The 24,528-nt window shown below is 39.4% G+C and overlaps 2 protein-coding genes across 7 annotated transcripts in view; one reads left to right on the top strand and one right to left on the bottom strand.

Moving 5' to 3' along the window:
• Positions 1–8,691, bottom strand: part of ZC3H12B (zinc finger CCCH-type containing 12B) — a 26,944-nt gene extending 18,253 nt beyond the window's left edge. Inside the window, exons 1-5 of one of the 5 annotated variants that reach the window (XM_082770660.1) lie at positions 7,715–8,114; positions 4,359–4,444; positions 3,809–4,103; positions 2,557–2,630; positions 707–853 (exon numbers count right to left, since the gene is read on the bottom strand). The gene's annotated coding sequence lies outside the window, so the exon portion shown is untranslated. Of the gene's footprint in view, positions 1–706; positions 854–2,556; positions 2,631–3,808; positions 4,104–4,358; positions 4,445–7,714; positions 8,115–8,303 lie in introns of those variants that run through there. The other 4 variants (XM_082770661.1, XM_082770662.1, XM_082770663.1 and 1 more) reach the window with 4 other exon arrangements.
• ZC4H2 (zinc finger C4H2-type containing) lies at positions 8,482–24,528 on the top strand. Of its 2 annotated transcripts, none has more exons than XM_082770667.1 (5): positions 8,482–8,501; positions 18,437–18,608; positions 19,213–19,385; positions 20,552–20,714; positions 21,854–24,528. In XM_082770667.1, exons 2-5 carry the CDS (start codon positions 18,453–18,455, stop codon positions 21,965–21,967), a joined length of 606 nt encoding a protein of 201 aa, XP_082626793.1. In that variant the 5' UTR covers positions 8,482–8,501; positions 18,437–18,452; the 3' UTR covers positions 21,968–24,528. The 2 variants fall into 2 exon arrangements, with proteins under 2 accessions (XP_082626793.1, XP_082626792.1); XM_082770666.1 differs by lacking the exon at positions 8,482–8,501 and adding an exon at positions 13,121–13,290.

The following is a 24,528-nucleotide window of genomic DNA, read 5'->3' as shown; positions in this document are numbered from 1 at the left end:
ATATTCTAAAAGTAATGTTTTGGTATTTCAGAATGTATTTTTAAAAATGTAAAGAGCTGCACTGTGTGCACTGTGTGTGCACTTTTGGGTGCCACAATATAAGGGCAATTACCAGAGAGCATCCAAAGGAGCACTATAAAGATGGTGAAGGAAGGGTCTATAGAGGGAAGATGTATGAGGAACAGCTGAGGTCCCTGGGTTTGTTCAGCCCAGAGCAGAGGAGACTGTGGGGAGGCCTCACGGCAGCCTGAAGCTCTCTCATTAGAGGGGAGCAGAGGGGCAGGCGCTGAGCTCTGCTCTCTGGGGGCAGCGACAGGACCCGAGGTGACAGCATGGAGCTGGGACAGGGGAGGGTCAGGCTGGGGGCTAGGGAAAGGTTCTGCACCCAGAGGTGGTCAGGCATTGGAATGGTCTCCGAAGGAACATGGTCACAACACCGAGTTTGGACAATGCTCTCAGACATAGGGTCTGATTTTTGGGTGGTCCTGTGTGGAGCCAGGAGTTGTGACTCAAACCTTGTAGGTCCCTTCCAATTTGGGATATTCTGTGATTCTACATTATGTGGAATTCTTTTGTCCCTGCTAAAATGAAAAAGGTGGGATGTGTTTTGCTTGTGTGTTTATACACCTTGACCATACTAGATTTCCATATCGTCCTTATTTTAAAAAGAGATGATAAGGATATATTACAGTTTACACACACTTACCATAATGCATATGCTGTAATTCAGCAGGAATTAATCATTTTCACCAATTTATTTTTTGAATATTAGTAATGAATTATTTTCAGCCTGAAACAAACATGGTAGGTTTAACATAGTTAATTTTCATCCACTCTGCCAAGTGATGCAAGACTGTAGAAAAACAGGACAAAATAGATTTTGTATAAAAACTACCAAATCATATTGGCCATTCTGAAATTAAAGTGACTACAAAATGCAATGCTTTTGCAAAAATGGAATCTTTGATAATTTATAGTACAGTTTGAAGTGTAGCTCTAGGTAACGTCAACAAGATCACATGTCTAAGCACTCTGAATTTATCTAGCAGGATTCTGCTTTTTATTCTTTTTAAAACTTTGTTTTTCACATTTTTTCTTGAGACTGTCTTTAGAGCTTTTGTAGTTAGCAAACAACACTCGTATAAACATCAAGCCATTCAAAGATGTATAGCACATATATTCTGATACAGCTTCCTTAAAAAGACTAAAATACATAGGCATGAGTTAGTAAAGGAAGATCATTATGCCAGGCTTTAACCAAGGTAAAAACATCTGTCTTTTGCCAGCATCAGCATTACTTACAGTACCTTCTTCAACAAGGAGTGAGGAACCTTTGTTATTTAAAAGGAGCAGTCTTACTGTAAAATACTTTAAATGAACACAAGTTCAAATACTTAGTCTAATAAAGTACACCAACTCACTCATCCATGAGAAGATATGGTAAAACATAGAAGAGATGGTCTAAACTGAAGACCTGAGCAGAGAACCACAGCTCATTTACATATTTAGAGACATGTGTAATCAATATTCCCAGAGCATGCACTAAGTCAAACTGCATTTGTAACAGAAGTATTAAAATGGCAGATTGGTTTTCAGTCCTGCAATAATTACAGCCATATAAATGACAGCACTTTGATTCAGTTTAATGGATTTTTTTTCTTAACTTACTATGCAATGTCAGTCTCAACACATTAATGGGAAGTTTCAACACTGTCATTTTGATGGAGAGAGAAACAAAGTTGCATGAATCAAAAGCCTAAAACAGTACGGTCCTTTATCAAGCAAACTCAGAACAACATCAAGAAGCATGTTTTACTTTTTGTACTCAGTATGATTTCTCTGAAATAAAACACTATACTATATTACATAATATATTACATAGTATATTACATATACTATATGATACTCATCATCTAAAATAAAGTACTAACATGTAACAACAACAGCAAATGTCCTTAAAAACTATATTGAAACTATAGGTGAAAAACAGCCTGCTGGCTATGGATAAAAATAATATTTTTAGAAGCTTATTCCTTTCTGAATCAATTCAGATATAGTATTAAAAAAAAAAAAAAAAAGAAGAAGAAGAAAAAGGCAAGTTTGCATTTCTGTTTCACATTCCACATAAGGAATGTGGCTTAGCACACTTGTGTTAGAGGCAAAAAGTAAGATTTTCAGTGTTGATTCACCAGTTAAGATGTACATAATTATCATTACCACCCAACCTTTAATATTCTTTCTTAACAATGCTGAGGGAACCCTGGCAATGGTACAAGAGGTTCAGCTGTGCATACAGGACCATCCATTTCACCATTGCTGAATGCAAGAAAGAGACGGGTCTTTTGAGCAAGGCATTGGAGTGACAATTTCATTCAGCACTGAATGAAATTCAGCCAGACACTCAGATGAGCATCCGAGAGCCACTACTTTCTTCCTAATCTGTGAAAGTTAATGAACACAACCCTGAGTCTTTATTGGTCTTTTTTATTTTGTCCAAAATTAGATGAAATGCCACAATTCTAGTGACCAAGCCTAAAAACAAAGAATTTTCCATACCTATTACTGAGTTTCAGTGGGTTCAACGATTCAGATCTTTTCTAGCTGACGTTGATGAAAACTTCCTTGTCCAGCTTTGAGGAAAGGGTAACGAGTTACAATTCTGCTCAACCACTCCATAGCAAGCAAGACACTAAACAGAACAGCACAATGCTCCTCCTCTGCATCAAAAATATTATCTCAAAGAAGATGCTCAGAATTTCATTTTTCTGCCTTTGATTATGTATCTACCTGGCAAGTTTTTCTGAAAAAATTAAAGCATATGAATGAACATCTGTAGCTTTTTTCCATAGCTAAGCTTTCATAAACGATTCAGAAATTAATCTAGAGGCAATGCCAGTAAAAGGAAAACATTACCCAGTTAACAAACAACAGGGAAATGAGTAAAACCATTTTGATTAGCTAGAATTTTGAGAAACAATGGCCACTTCTGAAATCCAGAGTAAAACCTCTTTAACAGGTCATGGCAGATTTGGAATACTAAATAAAACAAGGTATTCTTTGCTGCACAGATATGCAATGAATCCCAAGGCCCCAAAGATGTTACTTTGCTTTGGTGAAGATTACAGGATTTAATTCAAAACACAGGATAGAAACAATGCAGTAGAAAAGAAAACCTGTGTTAGAAGTTTATCCCTCTTCACATCACTCTTAGCATATTGTCGAGTTTTGTTAAACTGAAAAACAATAATATCACTATAAACTACGCCTCATTGCAATGTCTAAGATATTTCAAATTTATTTCAGTAAATACTTCAAATAATCACGGATCCCAGTATTAGAGTATACATAAAAGCAAGCTGTGTGTAGCACTACACATAAAAAGAGGATTTGAAATTGCTTAAGAAGAAGGAATACACCACAAATCAAGTTGGAACTAAGAGACACAAAGTCAGGGTAGAATTTAAGCCTTATACCCCAGACTTCATTCATTTTGTGACACTCCTAAGTATGAATTTAAAGGGGTAGGATGGACATAGTTGGAAATATAAATACAGGAAGTGGCTTTTTTCCATCTGTTTCTTAAGATATGTGATTTGTGCATGAAGTCAACCAACTTCTTCACCTAGGTAGTGCTGAGCACAAGACAAGTATTAAGTACAGGCCTGACTTCTGGAGGGAAGGAAAGGGAGCATTTCTTTTGCACCAGGTATTGCATTTGACTTCTTAAGACAAAGAAAAGAAGACAGAAAAAAAACACCACACCCTAGACAGTAAACATGCGTTCAAAAAAAGGGAGTCAGAACAATACCTGGTACCTCTTTCCACCAATCTTCTCTTTCCAATAATTTTAAGTAATTATGGCTAGCATATTTGCCACTGAAAAAGTCTGTTGTCCCTACCAAGGCAACATTTATGCTTCAGTTGACATCCTCACGTAAAATACGAGCACGTAATAACCTCTCAAAAGAGCAGTTGTTAGTAGTTCCATATGAACTGAAATCATGGACTGAAACCTAAAACCAAAGCAATACTATGCTCATTCTTCCAATCCACATTCAGATAGGAGGCTGTTACCCTGCAGATCCATATGATTCATTAATGCTCTAGGAAGGAAAAGAAAACATAACATTGTAAGTGCAGCTAAGTCAAAGACACATCAAACATGTGATGCATTTTATCATTTTAACTTATACTGACTGTAATTTTGTAACTGAATATTTATAACTCTACTTTGCTAGACTAAACCAACTCTTCCTTTAACCAAAAATCTCATTTAGTAACAAAGCAATCTTTGAGAAACCTGAAAAACAAAGTGCATTCGGTTTCTAAAGGCCTCAATACATTAAGTGGACCCCTACCTGCTATGCCATCCAACAGGAAGTGGGATGAACTCAGCAGCTAGCATATATGCTTCCTGATACACAACCAGCCTCTTCAGAAGCTACTAAAAGAAAGCATCGGAATCAGAAAGACACCTCATTGAGTTAGCATCAGCGTACCTTTATGGAAAGCAGTAAGAAGGGTTTAAAAGTGACTTGTGGCTGGAGATTTTCAGACTTGCTACGCTGCTTTTGCAAAAACAAGGTCAGTCACTAATTAGGTCTGCTTTAAGCAGAGTGTTGGACTAGATTACCTCCAGAAGTCCATTCCAACCTAAATTATTCTTTTTTTCTAAGACTCCTTCATTCCTAATATGACAACACGGTTCATTTCCAAGGCAAAAAAGCCTGAAAATAATTTTCAAGAAGACTACAGGAAAAGCCTACTGTTCTGCTTTCAAAAATTAAAACAGCAGATCCCTATGCTCTGGCAACTATATCTTACTCTTTAAAGAGAGACGATCTACATGTGGACTAGGCCTGAGAGAGAGGAATATTCCCCCCCAGTCAGGACAATCTATAAATCAGAAAAAAAAAAAAAAAAAAAGACTTGGCAAAGAGTCTAAAATTAGTGTTTGAACTTAAGAAAAAGGAAAGAAGGAAAGAAAAGAGGGAAGAGAGAGGGTTGATCTCATGGTTTTTAGTTTAAAATTCTGACTTTGACTTTGTATGATTTGGCTGAGGTGTCTGTGGTCTCATTAAAGGCGCAAATACATCAAATTTCTTGCGGATGCGCTTACTAAAAATAATTTTAGTTTGATTCTTTGGTTTTAGCCTAAGGTTTAATATTCTGACTGTATTACAGCATTGCCCCCTAGAAAAATGAACAAGTAGACTCAGCTAATCAGAATTGATATTAATCTTGATGAGAGGACTCTCTCCAGATGAACTGAATGTGGAAAACGAACTCTTATATTTCAGCTAGGTTACCAACAAGTACCTTGGCCAAAGCTAGGATTTGTAAAAGCTTCAGTATAGTGTACTGTTATAGCCTAATGAAATTCCAGAGGAAGCCCACAACAAACGATATAAAGTCTAGATTTTACTTTGACATGGTGATTCAACCTGGTTTGCTAGCAAGCAAAGTCAAAAATAACTCAAGTAAGAATACGAAATACAACAGCTTCCTTTAAAACTGAAAGATACTTAGCTAAAGTACCATTTTAAATATAGAAAGAATATATATATTTGAGTTGAGACTGACAGCTAATGAAGAGTTTCTCTTATTATGGCCAATTTCATGAACAAGTTGCTCACCTCAGAACAATAAAGCTACATCTTAGGGGATCCTATACTGATTAGCTCTGCACTTCCACACGTGTTTCCTAAATCTGAAACATATCAAACAATGCTACATGTCATGGAACCAGTAAGCCTAGATTTTCAAAGCTGGCCATGGTATTCTTACTTCTAGATTAATTTTCTATGTTACCATAAAATACATCACATCAAAGATGGCTTATAAAAAGAAAAAAAAAAAAAAAAAAAGTAGGGGAAAAAAAGAAGAGCTCCAGTGCTTATGCCCTTGATGTAAATAGTAACAGAGAGCAAGTGACAAAAGCAATTTGTTTTATTTCTATTATTTGCAGATCTATAATAGAAATACAAACGTTTAACAAAATGACATCTCAGTTGCAACCTGTAAAGTGGTTAGGAAAGCCAAAAACAGTAGATGACTACAATCGAATAATTTGCATTGGAAAAGGCATCCCAAAAGATCAAAGAACAGAAAGATGGAACTTACTCACCACAATTGATGGTAAGAATTGACTTTCCTACTAGTTCATCCGCACATAGCGTCACTGATACCCATTCACCCTCTTAACGTCTTTTGTTTCCATTCTTTTATTAGTGACTTTGGGTGCTGTTAGATTTTTGAAATACATCTTTAAGGGATTATTCACATGAAATTTAATAGCTTTACAGAAGCTTTAAAGAGGACTTCTGTTAAAACTCAGTAACCATTAGAACATTTTAGAAGACAGGTCCAGAAAATATCAGTAGCTACAGGACCAATATACAGGTAACGTGACAGTCAAGAAAGACATAACACGTTCCAACCACGTTGAATTGTTCTAAATGTGAAAATGACCTTGACATCCCCACTAACCCACTTTTCCATCTAGACACAAAGATCATTTTGTAAGCAATGTTAGCTACACTTGTAAAATGTATCTTTCAGTTCTACATACCATAGTCCATTTACAGAGTCTGGCAAGTAAAAGACACATTTCTTTAACAAAGGGTGCTTCCTGTAGAAAAGCAACTACTTCATAGACAACTATTTAAATGAACAAACGAGCTGAACATATGAAATCAGATAAATCCGGACTGCTGCACATTCCCAGGCACACCAAACTACTGATATGCTCAGCAGAAGTTCATAAACAAGCGGTACTTTCATTTTCCTTCTATTCCTCCTTCCAATTTATGACAATACCTGCCTATCACTGAAATACAAGACTTAAAAAAAAAAAAAAAGACAGTATACCACATGGAGGTCATTAAGCAACCAGAATATCCACATTTGTCAACTTAAGAAGACACAGTATAGCTTTTGCATTTCATTTGACTGCTTTGTTACTTGGGAAGGAAATATACAGGTCTTGTGAAACACAGCCTCAAAACAGAAAAGCAGAGAGCTACGAAAACCAACATTTTTAAATGAGCTCGTGAAAAAGCTGCCTTAAACCTCACCTATCCTGCCGCAAGTCACCATCTCTCATTGACACTTGCGCTACAAAGAGAAACGGAAGGCTGTGAGCAGCGACCATCGGACACCCTCTACAGAAGTAATTTCCTCATTGGATCACCTTGCTTTTATAACGCACGTTTCTCGCTCCCCGCCTTATGCCCGGGCGCAGAGCACCTCCCTGAGCAGCGCACTGCCGCAGCCTTGCGCTTGGCATCGCTAAACAGCACCGCGCGCGTCTCCCGGTCCCGCAGCCCCCGCCCAGGCCCCTTCCGCCGCCAGGTCACGCCGGGCTCCAGGGCCCCGCCCGCACTCCGCGGAGTGCAGGGCGCCGGCAGAGCACCGGCGCCCGCTCCAGGCCCCGCGCCCCCCGCCCGGGCACGCACCCGGCTCGGGCCGCGCGTGCGGACAGAGGAGGAGGAGGAGGTGGAGAAAGGAGGAAGAGGCCGCGCTCGGCCGCGGCCCGGCCCGGAGAGCACCCGTCAGGCGGCAGGGGGCGTCCCGCCGGCCTCGCGGGTCACGCAGAGCGGAGCATCCCCCCCCCCCCCCCCTTTTCTCCCCCCTCGCCGCGCCGCCGCGGGGAAGCGGTGCCCGGCGCCTGCTGCCGCCCCGCGCCCACCCCCGCCCGCAGCCGGGGCCTCACCCGCTGTTGTCGCTGCAGACGCCGCCCGCGGCTCCCTGCGGCGGCTGGCGGCGGAGAGTCGAGGGGCGGCGGGGCTCGGTGCGGCCGCGGCACGGGCCCCACTCCGGCCGCTCCCGCCGCATGGAGGGGGGAGGGCAGGCTGGAGCGAGGGGAGAGGAGCGGGGGGAGCGGGCAGCGAGGCCCGGGCGGGACGGGGCGGGAGGGGGCTCAGCGGCGGCGGCAGCGCGGGGGCCGCTGCCTCCGCCTCATCCCTGCCCGCGCCTCCGCCGGGCCAACGCCGCTGCCCGGGCGCCGTCGCCTAGCAACCGCGCCCAGCCCCCGCCGCTGCGGGCGCCCGGCTCCTCGCGGCGCCCCGCGCGCTCCCGGCGGCAGCGCACGCGCCGTCGACGCGCGGCCGCGCGCACCGGCCTTCCGCTCCCGCCCGGCGCCAGGGTGCTGCCGGCGCGTGCCCGGCCCCGGGCCCCGCCCGCGGCGCAGGAGCAGAGCCGGGCCGCGCGGGGAGCGAACGCCTGGAGGGCTGACGAAGACGGGGTGCTCTTAGGAGCCGGGGGCTGGCGTGTGGCTGCCGAATTTGGAGCGAATGCCGTACCTCGGGATGCGCCATTTTGACTCCTGCTTTCTGAGGCCTGGCAGCGCCGCTCCCCGTGGTGCTCGCGGCAACACGCCCCCAGCCCCGCGGCACGCCGGCCCGCGGCCGGTCCTGCTGCGTGCTGGCGGGGGGGGGCTTTTCCATCAGCCTGCCAGCCTGCTGTACCAGGCTTTCTGCTAGCGCAACTGCAATTCCTGGGTATGCCATTTCTTTCACAAAACGTGTTACACACTTTTTTTTTAATGTCAGTCCGCACAAATTCTCACCTGCCCTCACATCTCCCAAGTTTCCCCTGGCAGCTGGACGACCTTATAAAATACTAACTGTCTTAACAAAACAACAACAACAACAAAAAAAAAATCAAAACAAAACAAAAAAAAACACTACATCTTCCAGCTTGGCTGCTTTAACTCACTGATATTTGTCTAGAAAGATGTTTCAGATGCTCTGATGAAGATACAGAAAAGCTGACAAAATGTACAATATTACTGTATATGTCACTTGTTACATAAATGAATCTATCACAGTGGCTCATTTTATAGAACTTAAAAGTTTATCAAGGCATTCTTTATAACGCAAAAACTTTTCTGTAATAATGAGCAATGTACACAGAATTTAATGGTATTTTTTAAACAGTTAAAAATAGTTTATGAAGAAAATATATATATACATATGGTAATGTGTTAAATCCAGCACATGCTGAGAAAATAAGAAATATATATATATATCTTTATGTCCAGCTTTGTAGAATTGATTGTTCCAGGAGGGATGATTACCTAGGGGGGGAAAAAGTCGTTCTTGCAGTTGGAACTGTTGTGTATCAGACTTCTTGTCACAGTGGTATCAGTGTATGGAATGAATTTATACTAAATAGAAGTGTCTAATCTTTTTAAATGCAACAAAATTCAAACTGGTGCTCAATGGGTAGGGTAGTACTTAGGCATTGAGTTCAGTCTGCATACTACTAAAACTTGTTTTGAAATGTATCTGCCTATTAGCTCTTGGTTTAAAAAGGATCAAATAGGAACAAGGATGAATTTTTCAGGAACAGATGACTGGGAGTTTTTTTCAATGGCAGTTGTTTGCTTTAGTCCCACATCTCCCACTGAAAAAATCTTACCTGTGTGCTGGGAGAAAACTGATCGTTATTTATATCCGACACATCAAAGTTTATACGTAGCAGCAGAGTAGATGTGAAACATCAGTGCAGTGATTTCTGATAACTTAAAGAACTGTCAGACCTATTTTGTATACAACAAAAAGTGAAACACAGATTAAGACACTTGCCCAAACCTACTAAGAAAAAAGTTGAACGCCACCTTTTGAATGTGCTTGGACTGCCAGTATTAGCATCAGAGCTGAAAGAGTAATCCAGATGGACAAAACCTGGCCTTCTGCTCTGCCCATAAAACAGCATGCCTCATGACATACCAATTCTTCACTTTACAATCTGGAACAGGATTTTTCATCTCTATCTCTAGAAACAGTAGGGATCTCAGAGTGCACAATCAGGATACTGACCTATCTCTCAAGGGTACAATGCGCCTTTTGCTCACCTTGTTACCTCTGATAGCAGTGGTGAAAGTACATATTCTCCTCTTCCTCTTTTGTCACTTTGCTGAAAGTTTACACTGAAAAAGTCGTTCAGAAATTTGGCAGCAATAGCAGAAGCCTCATTTAAAGGACTGTATTCTTCATCAACGAAAAGAAAAATGCCACCGCATTTCAAAAAAACAGTGTGAGCTGAGAGGCTAGAAAATGCCAAGCAGATTCACTGTACTTCAAAGGCAGCATAGGGAAGAGGGCACAGGATGACAGCCATGCTGATTCCACAATCGAGGAAAGAGGAGGATATCTTACTGCAGCAGGCACTGATTTCACGCGGATGCTGAACTCAAGATAAATGCATGCTCCAAAAGACTACTTACTATTTATCTAGAGTCTGATTTACGACCTAGTGAAAGCAATGGGAATTTGCCTACTGATATGAAATGGTTTTCCTCAGGCTTTCATTTCTTTTGAATACTTCTGAGGATTGTTTCTTCACTTTGTTATTCTGCAGAGGTTTTTAGTTTTGCACAAATGGTAAAGTTAACAAATTCCTACCATCATGTGTATAGCACACCTATATTTTTAATTGCTTAAAATGAGACCTAGCATACCTCACGCTCACATGGTTGACTTTTGTGTATTGAGTACAAGTGGTATTTCTTTGACCTTGCTTTTATATAAACAGATTTGTGTAAATGAAGTAAGAAGAAAAAAATTTAAAATAAGCTATATAAAAAAGTTAAAGTCTCACTCTTCTGGGAAAATGAAGGAGAGAGAACAACTTGCATAAAGCATGTGCTAGTCCCAGGAGATTGTCTCAAAAATGCTCCAATAATGTTTTAACGGGCAGAGTATTAAACAAGAATAGCACAGACAGAAAAGTGATCTGAATTTTAACACTGGAGAGGTGGATTAAAGATTCTGTCCTGGAGGTAAGGAAGAAAGGGTAGAAAGAATTGTTTCTCATATATTGTTTATCTAACATCAAAAGTATCCCTACATTATTAAAAGTATTCTATCCCTACATTATTAAAAGTATTCTCAAATCCACATAAATTCTTAAATCCACACTGTAAGTATCAACCTTTGTGACCACTTTGAAGTAAGTTAGAGCTGCTATTTATTCATTACGGGTTCCAGAACTGTCTGCAAGAATACATTTACAAAAATTGGACTTGTATAATGCATATAAATCCTCAAATCATTAATTGGAAGATTCATAAGAGAATCTGAAATATGTTTTTTATAATGTTTGAAATTTTCAATATATTTCTTAATTTATTGTCTAGTGGAATTGTTAGAAAAAGAATGTAGATGTTTTGTGCAAGTCATCCTGAGTTTTTAACTCTCTTTAACTATTGATTATTAATTATTAATTATTATTAGTGATAAACAGATCCATAATCTTTTGTCTGAGAAGACTGACCACAGCTGCCAGTTGCTCAGGCACGAGGTGAACCTCAACCAGTGCTCATCGTGATGGCTAGTGCTCTGTGGCACATAAAGAGATTCTAAGACCAATTTTTAGCTCGGAACCAGCTATTTTACTTGGACTGTCTGAGTTCAGTTAGCAACTATTGCAATAATGCATGACATTCTGAGCTTTGTGTTGTTTTTATGACTTCATGCAAATTGATATTACTTCACAGGTGAGTATAAAAATGGGGTCTCTGCTCCAAAGCAGTGTAAATAGAAGCAGCAGCAAAATCACTCAGAGAAAACATACTGTCATAGAGAACAAGAGAATGTTAAAGACCAAGTCACAGAACGCAGGTAAACCAAAGAGAAAAAAAAATGTTCTGCTTACCTGTGCTTAATGAAAAACGATAATTTTTGCTATTTTTAAATAAATGGAGATGTGAAACTGGAGTCTTTGGTCATTCCAAATTCCCATTTACTTCACTAGAAACTAAAAGCATTTAAAAAGATGACTAGATATATTATGAAAAAAATAAGCAGGAAGCTGCAGTGCACTGGTGCTGATATCATCCATGAGTTCTGAAGTTTTCGTGACTGACTTGATTTGCTGGATTGCTCATTCCCACTGATCAGTGAAAGCAGGAAGAAAAAAAAAAAAAAAAAAAAAAAGGCCAAACTGCAGCTCCTGTGAAGAGAGTTAGCTTCTCAGCTTCTCACACTGCCTGAAACAGGGTCTGATCTGCATCACACAACATTGATTATTCAATGTAATTTGCATAAGAAGAAAAAAATCCCACTGACAAACATTTGCTGCCTCAGTTACAAAAGGTTTGCTTAAACATCTTTGTTAAGCAGGGCAGGGCAGGGGAGGTATATACTAGCATAAATTCTTTGGAGACTGGCTGAGTAGCAGAATTCAGGAATTTAAGCCTATTCTTCCTTCCCGACAAGAACTCAGAAGAAGGTAGAGGGAATGTTAGTCTGTCACATTCCCTTCTACAAACCTCCATCTCTTTTGTAATACAGAACATTTTGCAGTTTTATTGTTTGCTTTCATTTTCATGGCTGCTTTCTCATCAGATTCTCTGTATTTATTTCAGACAATGAACATCATTTCCAAAGGTAGCAAGCGCTATTTCTTTTAACCTTCCAAAGTGTTGAGATATAACTGGTATCTTCATACCTTAAAAAATAATTATTAATACACTGTAGAAGCTGAAGAAAAATAATTGCCTATCTGAGGAATGACTGACTCTATTCACCAACATGTGAAAAAGCAAAGTGCTTTGATATTCGTGGCTAGAATGTCCTTAGAATGGCAAATGGTCACTTTTCTCAATTTAGCTGTTTTATTTGCATTGTTATTCTTTTCAAAACTAAGACTGCTATGTGTAGTGGCAGAAATAAAAAAGAAAATCCTAAAGAACAAAATGTATCTGTTCTGAACTCCACATGCACTCATCATCACTCAGAGTACCTACAAGAAAACAGCATGGTAGTAGTAATGGCTACAGCATGTTTTTATGTTTTACGTCAAAATTACAAACACATCCAACGATTGTAGTGCTTATTCCATAATTCCAATGATTTAATTAAATGTTAATTATTGCATAGACCTCAGGAAGTCACCTTTTACTCTCTTTGCACTACTAACAACCTTTGACATAAGGTGTGACAAATTGATTCCAAATGTAGTTGCAGGAAAAAGGGCAGGAAAGCTCTGCTTTGCCTTGTGGGTGTTGTAGTCTTTCTGCTGACTATCTGCCTAGTCAGAAATAGGAAGCTGGACTCTAAGTCCCATAGCTCCCACTAGAGCCTACTGCACAGGCTCAGAAACCATATGCTCCGAGGGGGTGACTACATTGTGTCTATTGTATGGTTGTTGGTTTTTTGTTGTTGTTGTTGTTTTTCCTTGGCATTTTGTACGTTTCACAGGAGGTTTAAATCGGGAGGTTTAAATCGGCATGGCAGATGAGCAAGAAATTATGTGCAAACTCGAGAGCATCAAGGAGATCAGGTACGTTTGCTTTGTGCCGCATCAGTTACATGAAACGGCTTTCTCAGGGGAGTGGAGGAGTTGCATCGATCTGAAAGTACCTATTGTGCCCCCGAGGGAAAGCAAACCACCCCTGGGCTTTATGATAAGAGATGAAATTACATTTTTCTAAATAGGGAAGGAGCATCTGCAACCGGGAAGTGGCAGCAGAAGGTGCAGCAAAGGGCAATGATGGTCATACATTTCCAGAGAATTAGCTCAGTGACACCGTAACACGAGAGGGAAGAGTGTGGGAGTGGTGTTGGGCTGTAGGTGTTTTCTTTTAAGCGTTTTGAAGTATTATTTCACATTCCTGAGTCGCTCTGTCATAAATCTATTATTTTGCCTTGCCCACTCCCATCATTCCCTGGCAGGAGCCTTAACAAGCTGGGAAAGGAAGGGCAGAAAGCAAACAGAGCATGACAGCAAAAGACAAGGATGGATGTGCCCCTGAGAGTGGCATGTTTAAGTGTCTGAGCAGGACATGTATGTCTGTGCACAGCCAGGCAGAGACCAGTGGGAGGATGTGTGGCTGCTCAACTGTCAGGGTGGCCGATCTCCCTGGACAGTCAGTGCAGGAGGTCAGCTTTAGCTGGGATTGCGGCCTGCGAGGGAGTGTGGAATTTGTGTGTGTGCTAGGAGGGGGGAGCATCTGAGCCTGTGAAGCAGCCAGTGTTTACCTGGTTTCTTTCTACTCTCCCTTTCCTGTGCAGAGATGTGGCCCTCTACCCAGAAGCAGAGAGATGGCTAAGGTGGGCAGGGAGAGCAAGAAGTCTTCCTACCTGCTGTTTCTGGCCACCACCCTGATGTGGTGAGCAGGGCCACATGTACTGGGGTGACAGAGTGCCATGGTGGTGATGGATGAGGACACGACAGCATGGGCTTTCTCTGCCATCATCTTGAGAATCTGCCACAAGGCAGGCAGCTGTCTCTCTCTGCTTTTCTGTGCAACAAGACACATGAAGAATTTGTACATAGTGTTCTTTGTATGGTGAATTGCAGAATGCCTTGAAGAAGGGGGGGAGTCATGAACAATGAACAGCACCATATGTGCCCATGTTGGATGTATGTATTTTTCTGAGCTTTAGGTAGGACATTTTCACTCTTTGACACAGGACACTGATATTCAGGATAGGGCCTGAGCTGTCTATATTTAGCAGGAATTCATGCACCCAAAAGCCAGAATGCATTACAAAGAAAGTGATTTGGTATGTAGCCAGGAGCTGAAAGGTGAGGTGGTGGTGGGTAACCCCAGAGTGGAAGGAAGTGTTTTGGGGCATGACAACTGAAGACAGGCTACCAGTGGGGATATTTGCGAGAGAAGCAGGGGACAAAGGTGCTGCTGCCTGGCCCTGCACGCACATGGCTGCAGAGACATCTTTCTGGCTGTTAACAGCACCTCTAGCAAGCATACTTCACCTGTGAAAAGAGGTGAATTAGGCAGCAATGTATGGGCCTCGGCCTTCTTCACTTGATACCATGAAGATGAACCAAGATCAGGCAAAAATTTTTATCTAACATCCCAAAACTACATGTAGAAAGAGATGGAATAACACATGCTTTTCAGAAAAAGAACAACACTTTTCTACGTAACTGTTATTGGACGGGCTCCTTTAAAATACAGATCTAAATATGGCCTATTACTGTTTGAGGTACAAATATTCTAACACTGGCTTTAAATATCTAATTAAATTATCTTTCCAGACAAAGTGGTATCCTGTATTTGGAAATTTATGGTGCATTCAATTTTATGACAGTATATTCAAATGGGACATTTAAACTGTAATTAAGACATTTTTTATATTAGTTTATGGTATAAGGTACTGTAAAGCTGACATTACTACCTTTATTGTACAATGAGGTATCAAGAAATTTGCTTGAATATATTTTAATTTAAAAAATCAAAAACAAATCCTGCCTGCAGCATTCTTGTCAATTTTGAGTCTCCTTTCACAAAATGTGTTCAAATAAGCTACCTATTTAAAATGTCTTCTCATTCTGTGAAAAAAAAAAAACAACATTCAAAATTGCTATAAGAAACTCTTATCTTTACAAAGCAAACACAACTTTTGATGGATTTGGCAGGCTTTATTTTAATTTGCATTCCATGTACTATTCTATAGATAAAGGAAAAAAACAAACAAACAAAAAAGCCCTCACAATTAAAATCAAAGAAATTGCCAATTTCTGTAGCTGCACTCTATCATTTATTAAAGGCAGCTCAGCTGGGTTTTTGATGGAATTCTGGAAAAAAAAAAAACACACTATATTCTCAAAACCTGTATACATAGATTCAAAAAAAGACATAATTTGCTGGAATTGCTGTTGTCAGTAAATGTATATATGTGCCACCAATCCAAACGTATCTGCACATGCTTATTGATATGCATTGAGTAGTTTCACAGAACTAACCCTAGTTGTAAAATTAAGCAAATACAGAAAGGCTGGACCTCAGTGTTCTGACTGGGAGGAGATCAAAGAGAATGAGAGCGAATTTACCCATCACAAATGCTATTTTCACTGTTCAATGCCCTACTGTGGCATTAAGTAGTCATTTAGCGACTACCATTACCATTGCAATCTAAGAACTTAAATAGAAGGGCAAAGAACACGAGAGAGCAGAATTCATTAGGCAGTGTAGAAATCACAACCACAGTTTTTGTCCCAAAACATCACAGCATTTTGCCTGATGCTAACAGAGTTCTAATTTGTATGCACTTTTTCTTTCCTATACCAAAAGCTAATCATTTGGTCTGAAACAATCTCCTGCAATGCATTTGTTGTGGCAGTTTGGCAGAGCACAGAGGCCAGTGACTAGTAACAGTGAGGAAAGTGATCAATTTCCATTTTCTCGGGTGAATGCATTCCATAAATACAAGAGAGGAAACAGGGATAAAACTGGGGACAAGTACTCCCAGTTTCAGTAATCAAAGCTGGTATTGCTAAGTATATGGAAACAATGAGGCTGAATGAAAACAGGAGTAGATGGTTGAAGGATACTTTTTAGTGGGATATTGCCACATTTAAAATAGAAGACAGAGATGATCTCTTTTACTGGTGTAAATCCAATATTCATGTTCAGACTAGTAAATACTCTTCAGACTAGTGAGTACTGAGATTGAGGGACTACCTCATTGCAGCCTACAGCTTCTTCTCAAGGGGAGCAGAGGGGCAGGCGCTGATCTCTTCTCTCTGGTGACAGTGACAGGACCTGAGGAAAGGGCATGGAGCTGGAACAGGGCCAGTTCTGGTTGGGTATTAGGAAAGCCTGCCTGAGTTCAAGAAGCGTTTGGCCAACACTCACAAACATACAGTCTGATTTTTAGCTGGTCCTGTGTGGAGCCAGGAGTTGGGCTCAATGATCCTTGTGGGTTCCTTCCATCTGGGGATATTCTGTGATTCTAGGACATTCCAGCTAACTTTGATAACTTTTGTGGTCCTCTTCTGGTCTGGCTTTAACAGGTCCACATCTTTCTCGTGCTGAGGGCTCCAGAGCTGGATGCTGTACTGCAGGTGGGGTCTCACAGGGTCAGAATAGAGGGGGAGAACCAACTCCCTCTTAGTTCTGAATATGTTTCGAAGAAGTTATTTATGATACTGTTTTTATTTCTTGTAGCTTTATAAGCTCCTGAAGTGAGAGAGAGAACAACTTTGGCTATAATTCTTGAAATAGATAACGAGAATTAGTTGTCCCAGGGACTGACCCAGCTTTCTGCTATTCTCTAAAGCAAATGGTGGAAGACTGTTGTGCCAGTTCCCTATGCCAGTTATGTCTGAGGCAGTCAGTAAAAGGATTAACAAAACTCGGGGCATAAGTGTTTACTGTACTCATTGAGACTGATTTGGAGAACAGGAACAAAGGATTCAAAGGCACATGTGAGTCTTCCCAAGAGGGAGGGTGACAGGCGAGATCTAGTAGGAATAGTCAGAAGCAAGAATAGAATCTATACAGACACTTTCCATATACTTTAAAGAAGAGTCCTCAGGCTAGTTCTAAAATTTCTTTTGGAATCTTGGTTGGAGCAGGAGAAAACAGTAACTCTGTTAAAGACAAGGATAACAAGGAAGGTCAGAGGTGGTACTGTACAATTACCTGAAATGTGACATTGCAGGTTCTTGTTATAAACATTTAAGTGTTGTTGACACCTGGGTTATGGCATATCATATTCTAACCTAAAGTACAGGAAAAATAACTAAGGCTTCTTGGTTAACTAAATCACAGAATCACAGAAACAAGACCAGGAACAGGAACAGTTTGTTTGCTCTGTTCAATGACTAGTACAACTGCTGAATCACAAGAGCAGTAGACTGTTCTGCTGCTTAAAGCTGTCTGATGACTGAAACTCACACCCCTTAATTGTTAGCTTTGAAGAGGGAGAAATGGACTGGGTTTCTAAACACTTTTGCAATGGAATGACAGATTGGCCCTTTTTTTTTTTTTTTTTTTTTTTTTTTTTTTTTTTTTAATTAGAATGCAGGACACTTGTAGAAACATTTACAAATACGTGAAATGTACGAGATTTTACAAAGAACCAAGATCTTGTCACGGTGTACCTACAAGTGGGATGTTGGTGGTGAATGTCATCTTGAGTTTTTACTACGCTGACATGTCATTGCTCTGGAATTTGCTTTAATCTGAACTTGAAGTTAGCATTGTAGCAGTTCAAATTACTGTCCACATAGTAGTAGTCAATGTATAGGATATTATAGTAACTTCCATTTCATTTTAAATATCTCAGAATCCTGTTTTAAATCTTTCATATTTTCTGGATTTCTCTACTTTGGAACTAGGTTTTAATCTCAGTTAATTGATACAGTAGAACTCTCAGTACAAATTCTCTGAATCTTCAGTAACTATTACATTTTTACAATGTACTCTTCATTTCATAATTCTGTATATGCAAGTTTGATATAATCTCATACATTAGAAATGCTCAGCAAAAGAGCTGGGACCAGAATTCAGTTCTCTCATTGCACCTTATGTTTTTTCAGACATGCTTAGTTTCATTCTTGTCTATTACTGCTACCTGCTTCTTCCATCTATTCATGTATAAAGTGACACCTTGACAAATATTTTGCAGTGACTTTCTTTTGTCTCTCTATATTTGTAATTATCACTTGGATCCAGGAATAAGACTTTGCAGATGGAAAAAATAAAGGCACGACTGAAAGCAGAATTTGAAGCATTGGAGTCTGAGGAGAGGCACCTGAAAGAATACAAACAGGAAATGGACCTGCTGCTGCAAGAGAAGATGGCCCATGTGGAGGAGCTGCGTCTGATCCATGCTGATATTAATGTGGTATGCAACAGTCCAGCTGCAGGCAGTCTAAGACAGTTGTATATGAATCAAGCCACAGGTTGTAGAATTGCATGCATCAATGTGCAATTCACACACCAAACTATGATTGGTTGAATAATCTGGACTTTACAGCACCATCCTAGGATCCTACAAAAAGTGCCAATTAAATTTACTTCATGCTAATTGTTTTTTTCCTGTCTGAAAGGTGGGATATTTTATAATGTGAGCTTAGAAAGCATTTGGACGAAGGGGTTATATTGCCAAGCCCATTCTAGCTATTACCTCACTATTAGTCATAGTAACATCATTCTGACAGTCCCATAGAAAACCATTCTTCCTGTTAGTCTCTTCTCATACAGCACCTGAAGGCAGCTAACTGGGACTTTTGATTGCTTTTTGTTTTGGTTTGGTTTTTATGTTTTGTATTTTTTTTCTGAAGAAAAGGGATTTGGGGAAAACATATGGTATTTGTGAAGTTCTTAGCAAGAGTTTACTTTCATCACTGAGTAGAACCACCAAACATTACCAGAGTACAGTAAGAAGCACCAGCCAGAAGGAAATTAATACAATTATAATTAATTAATTATAAGAGAATCTATTTCAGATGGAGAACACTATCAAGCAATCTGAGAATGATCTCAACAAACTCTTGGAATCTACTCGTCGCCTGCATGAGGAGTACAAACCCCTGAAGGAGCATGTAGATGCTCTGCGGATGACTCTGGGCTTGCAGAGGCTGCCAGATCTGTGTGAGGAGGAAGAGAAACTGTCCCTTGAGTAAGTCTCCAAAGCAAACATTATCTGGGTTTATATTTATAAATCTAACTAATAATTTAGCTCTTAATTTTATTCTTTGGTTTTGTCATTCTACTTTGGTAGGTGGAAGAAAGAACTTAAGAGGTATGCATGAAAAGAAAGTTATCAAAAAGGAGATGTGGGAGCACATGTATATGATAACATTATTTTAATTTGTTGGAAGTTAGATTATTCCAAGCTGCAAACTCTACATATGATGTGTAAAAATTCGAGAGTATTTGTTTCTCTAGATTTTATATTGTATATTGTTTTTTCTAACAAGGTATTTTTTTCCTGATTTTTTTTTTTTTTTGCTTGTTTAGCAGAGATAGAAGACAATACAAGAAAGGCATACAAAGCAATTATTCTTCAGTTGATTTGTGGTCCTGCTAGTCATATTTGATTATTTTTTTTTGCTGCATGCACATGGCAGTGCCATTTAGACATCTACCTGTGACCATAAAAACTAAAAGTTTACCCTAGATGTGAAATAGATTTGGATAATGACATCAGTTTCATTTTTCAAGGCGTAACCTAGAAGGTGGCAGAATTAGCTACTATTCAAAGAGCAGTGTCCTTTGTTTAACAGATCAGTTTTAAATGCAATTGATGTTTTAAGAAAACTACATTTCTTAATGCCCAGCACATTTGGCATCACTTTAACTGATACACAGTTTTCAAGATTTCTCAGGATTTCTTCAGAAATGCAGTTTTCTGTTCAAAGCAGCTTGACACCACAAAGAAATGCATAAATCTGTTGCATTAAAAATATTAACAGAATATAAATAGAAATAGAGAGTTTGACAGTGGTACATCTAAAGCTGTTAAAGATTAAGTATGTACAGTATATATTTTCTAGCCTATTAGTTTTATATTTAGTTGTAAATCAAGATGCCTTAGAAGCTAACAGTCATTTCCATTCTTCTTAAATCTGTCTGATGTGCTCAAATGTAGAGGAACATACCAGCAACTCTATTTAAGAATTAGTCCAAGAGGTGTCTAAATGTAGGCAATTTGATTCTAATGGGGAAATGTAATAGAGAAATATGGTCCATTGTATCTTAACACAAATTATCCCTTAAAAATAATGAAATAGTCCAGAAGGTGTTTATCTTTATTTATTTATTTATTTATTTATTTTGGTCTAGCTACTTTGAAAAGCAGAAAGCAGAATGGCAGACAGAACCACAGGAGCCTCCCATTCCAGAATCTCTGGCTGCAGCTGCAGCAGCTGCCCAACAGCTGCAAGTGGCTAGGAAACAAGATACCAGACAGACAGCAACTTTCAGACAACAGCCACCTCCAATGAAGGTCAGGAGATGGAATGTTCTGTTTTTTCTCTTGTGTCATTGAAATATACAATCTTTATAAAATTGATCAGTAGTTACAAAAAGTAAAAATGATGCGTCCTGATTCTGATTTTTTTTTCTTCAGGAGTTCATATCAAAAGCAATCCCAGCAGACTTAAACTAGTAGCACCAGTCATCAAGGGTTCACAAGGCTTTATTTTGACTCCTTTATGACCTAAGAATCTCCATAGAGATGCAGGCAATTCTCACTTTGTGTTTCATGTGAGAGAAAGGCATGGAAGAAAGATGCTGGGTAAAAGAAAGACCAATAGCTGGGAGGTAATCCACAATGGATACATATTAGAAGCAATGCACATATTTTATGAGGAAATACAACTATTTGTGGTAGAAATTACCAGAGAAGGTTATTGATTCTGTACTTCTTGGTATCTTCAAATCAAGATTAATGCGTGGATTAGTTCAACCTAACTATAAGCACTTAAGTGAGGTGTACTACTTTGAACAGTCATACTCAGCTCTTTCTGTAGTCAGTAGAAACAGAAAAGTAGTTGCATACTATCCATCCCACCCTAGTTTCAAAGATTCATGGACTAGGAAGGCAAACTCAGGTATGTGTATTTCATAGTTATGTACTTACTATCTAGAGTTAGGTCAGCAAAAATCCTTTCTGAGAGTAATACACTTCAGTCAAATGGAAGTTTGAGGGCTGAGTATGGAACAAAAAGGTAGAGTGCTGTATCTTGTGTTAAATATGTAGAATTAATCTAATCACCCTCTCTGCCTTGAATGCTGTGAAATTGCAGTCAGACTTCACTATAACTTCTCTGACTCAGTGAACTATTACCCTTGTAGACACATGGAAAGCTTAAAATGAAATGGAATTTAGTTCTGAGATCATTGATACAGGCCTGACCCATGTGTTTGCTGAACTGTAGTTTAAATACAATGAGATACGTTACTTTTTCCTTTGGCCTGAAGTTACTGTACAGTCTAGAGACCTGGATATAAAATTTAGCATTGAATTGCCCTTAAAGGCAAGAAGTCTTGCCTTGGTTATTTTTTGCAGTATTGATACTCAATAACCCATGTATCAATGCCACTTAAATGTTTATAACAAAAGGCTGCGATGTCGCATTTCAGGCATGTTTATCGTGTCACCAACAAATTCATCGGAATGCACCCATATGTCCACTCTGCAAAGCAAAGAGCCGATCTCGGAATCCCAAAAAGCCCAAGAGGAAACAGGATGAATGAAACGCAGAAGACTGACAAGCAAAATGTGACCTCTTCCAATACCCTTCCAGTAGAACTGTAAATTTGGCCAGACTTTACTGAAGTGCAGACTCAAGTATGACCAACCCTTTGTTTTCTATCCAATGCAATGTAAGCACAATGTTCCTGTCCTGTCTTAATTTCCTTCTGGCCCTTAGGATTTAGTTTTAAGAAAATAAGTACTAATGGTGCTACAATTTTAACATTTCAGTCATTCCATGTTTTGGACTCATAAGCAACACAGAATTCGTACACAGGTATCCTAAATGCCAGACTACACCTACTGGCCAAATGTGATTACTACAAATGCTTTTATGTCTAAAAACAGATGTTACTAAAAGATTATTCTTATTTTCCTATTTTCTGATAATAGGAGACTATTTGAGATGCAGAAAAATCTGTTTGTTTGTTTGTTTCACGAAAGAACAATTTGTTTTCCATGCTGGTATGATTGTGTAGGCTTGGGTATCAAGTAGAACATTTTTTTTTTTTTTAATATGGGACATGTTCAGGAAAAAAAGAAATGGTTTATGCAAGAAATCAGTGTATTTTAGGCCACAAGTGAATTTTGATTTACTGGAGTTTGATTGTATCGTTCCATCAAATTTGGCTTAAAATTTGGAGGAGGGATCCAGTTATAGTCTGTGTGTGAAGTACTAAAAATTACAGAATTTGTGTCATCTTTAGCATCTTAATGTGATATTATTTTCAGCAGTCAGAAGACTAATTTATTTAAATATAAGGTTTAAATGAATACATCAGTAGTCCTCCTAGGCTCTAGGGCAAACAAGCTCACTGTAGTTCTCTAGGAAACATGCATCAAATACCCCAAACTTCTATGTCCACAGACTGCAACGGTAGTCATTCTGCACGTCTCCCCTTTCTGGTTTCTATAGCAGAAATCTTTGGCAGACGTATCATCTGTTGGATCACAGGGAAGTTTAATAACATGTGCTGGTAACAGTATCAACTAAAAAATGATGTATTTCACTAGAACTGCCTGTTTTTTGCTTCTTTTTTTTATTATTATTATTATTATTTTTATTTTTTGGGGGGGAGGGGTTGTTTTTCTCCCTGACCAAAACTTCCCATTATTGTATCTTTTAATAAGCCATTATGAAGTTAGTTTTATTTCATCCTGTTTTTTTTTTTTTTTTTTTTCTTGCTCTGCATGTGTGACAAAAGAACCCCAATTAGAGGATCCTGCAGACCCCTCCGTTTATCTCTGTCTTCCCTATTTCATCTGATGCAGCTGCAGTTTCTCCAACAGGGAGGGTGGCAGCAACCCAACTACAGAACAGGGCCTTCAGACTTACTTATTTCTAATTCCAGTTTTGTCACCAACTTTTTTGACTAAACTGATCTTAAGTATTATATATTCTTTTCACTAAGTTCAGTAGACAGGGACTGCCTGTTTGCATTCAGCCTCTCTTTTTAGCCCATGTTTTCTTGTATTATTATGCTAGAGTGGATATATTGAGAATTTTGCTTGTTAAAAAGGAAGGACAAGGAAGTCCCAGGTCTCTGGTCAGAACTTTGCTAAGTGCTATGGACTCTACAAATACACATAAAACACTTTTGCTGTCCAAATCACAACATTGCTATTAATTTCCAAACTCATCCATAAAATACATGAATATTTTATTGAATATAGCCTTATAGCTTATGCCAAGTTCAGTCAGTATTCTCCTATTTTAATGTTTGATAGCCAAATAAATATCTGTCAACAGCAGAGGCAGAATATGGACTATGTTTCCCTGACAACATGTAAAAAGCAGATTCTGTGAGCTGCTTTACTGGGATTTGGTCTCTGAGTGATGATGGAGAGCATGACCCCATCCTCCCTTCACGAGAATGCAGTAGTGTCCTAACTATACTTCTGCATGTTTCCAACACAAATACTGGGTTCTGTTTTTAAATGTCATAGAGGCCATATGCTGTGTATCCTACTCAGAGCAATTCCTACTGAGCTTGAAGGAAAACATACACAGAGTTAAAGAACAGCATATGGACTCTTTCCTCCAAACTGCACGGATGGAAGCAGCATACTTTTATGGTAGATGTTGCTAAGTTTCAGAAGTAGTGACAATGGAGAGTGGGTGAATGGCTTGCAATGAAGTAGTGCATGAAGAGGCACAGATATGCAGAACTGACTTACAGTCCTGAAAGTTCCAAAATAGATGGGGTTAGTCCTAGCTGTTCTTACTTTGCTGTTACTTTGCCAGGTTCTTTGTTTCTTTGGAGATCTCTAGAGCTCTAAACTGAAGCATGCTTAATGGTTCCTAACATCATTCCTAAACACCATTTCCTAACTCTGTATTTTTACTTTTTTATTTTTTTGACTAGTCCCTAGTGCCCTCATGTTTAAGTTTTTTTATGATTATCTTTAAAGAGACAAAAAGTGTGTATGACACAGTGTGTTTGTATCAATCACATACTAGTGTTTAGACATTTGTTTTCACATCCTTTATGAAGTTTAGTCACATGAATAGTTTTTGTTGCTGAGGATGAGTCAAACTACTTCAAGAAGACAAAATCCGTAT

The sequence above is a fragment of the Aythya marila genome (assembly GCF_965140915.1).
Source record: "Aythya marila genome assembly, chromosome: 13".
NCBI classification, from domain to species: Eukaryota; Metazoa; Chordata; class Aves; order Anseriformes; family Anatidae; genus Aythya; species Aythya marila.
This window is presented reverse-complemented; position numbering and strand designations above follow the sequence as displayed.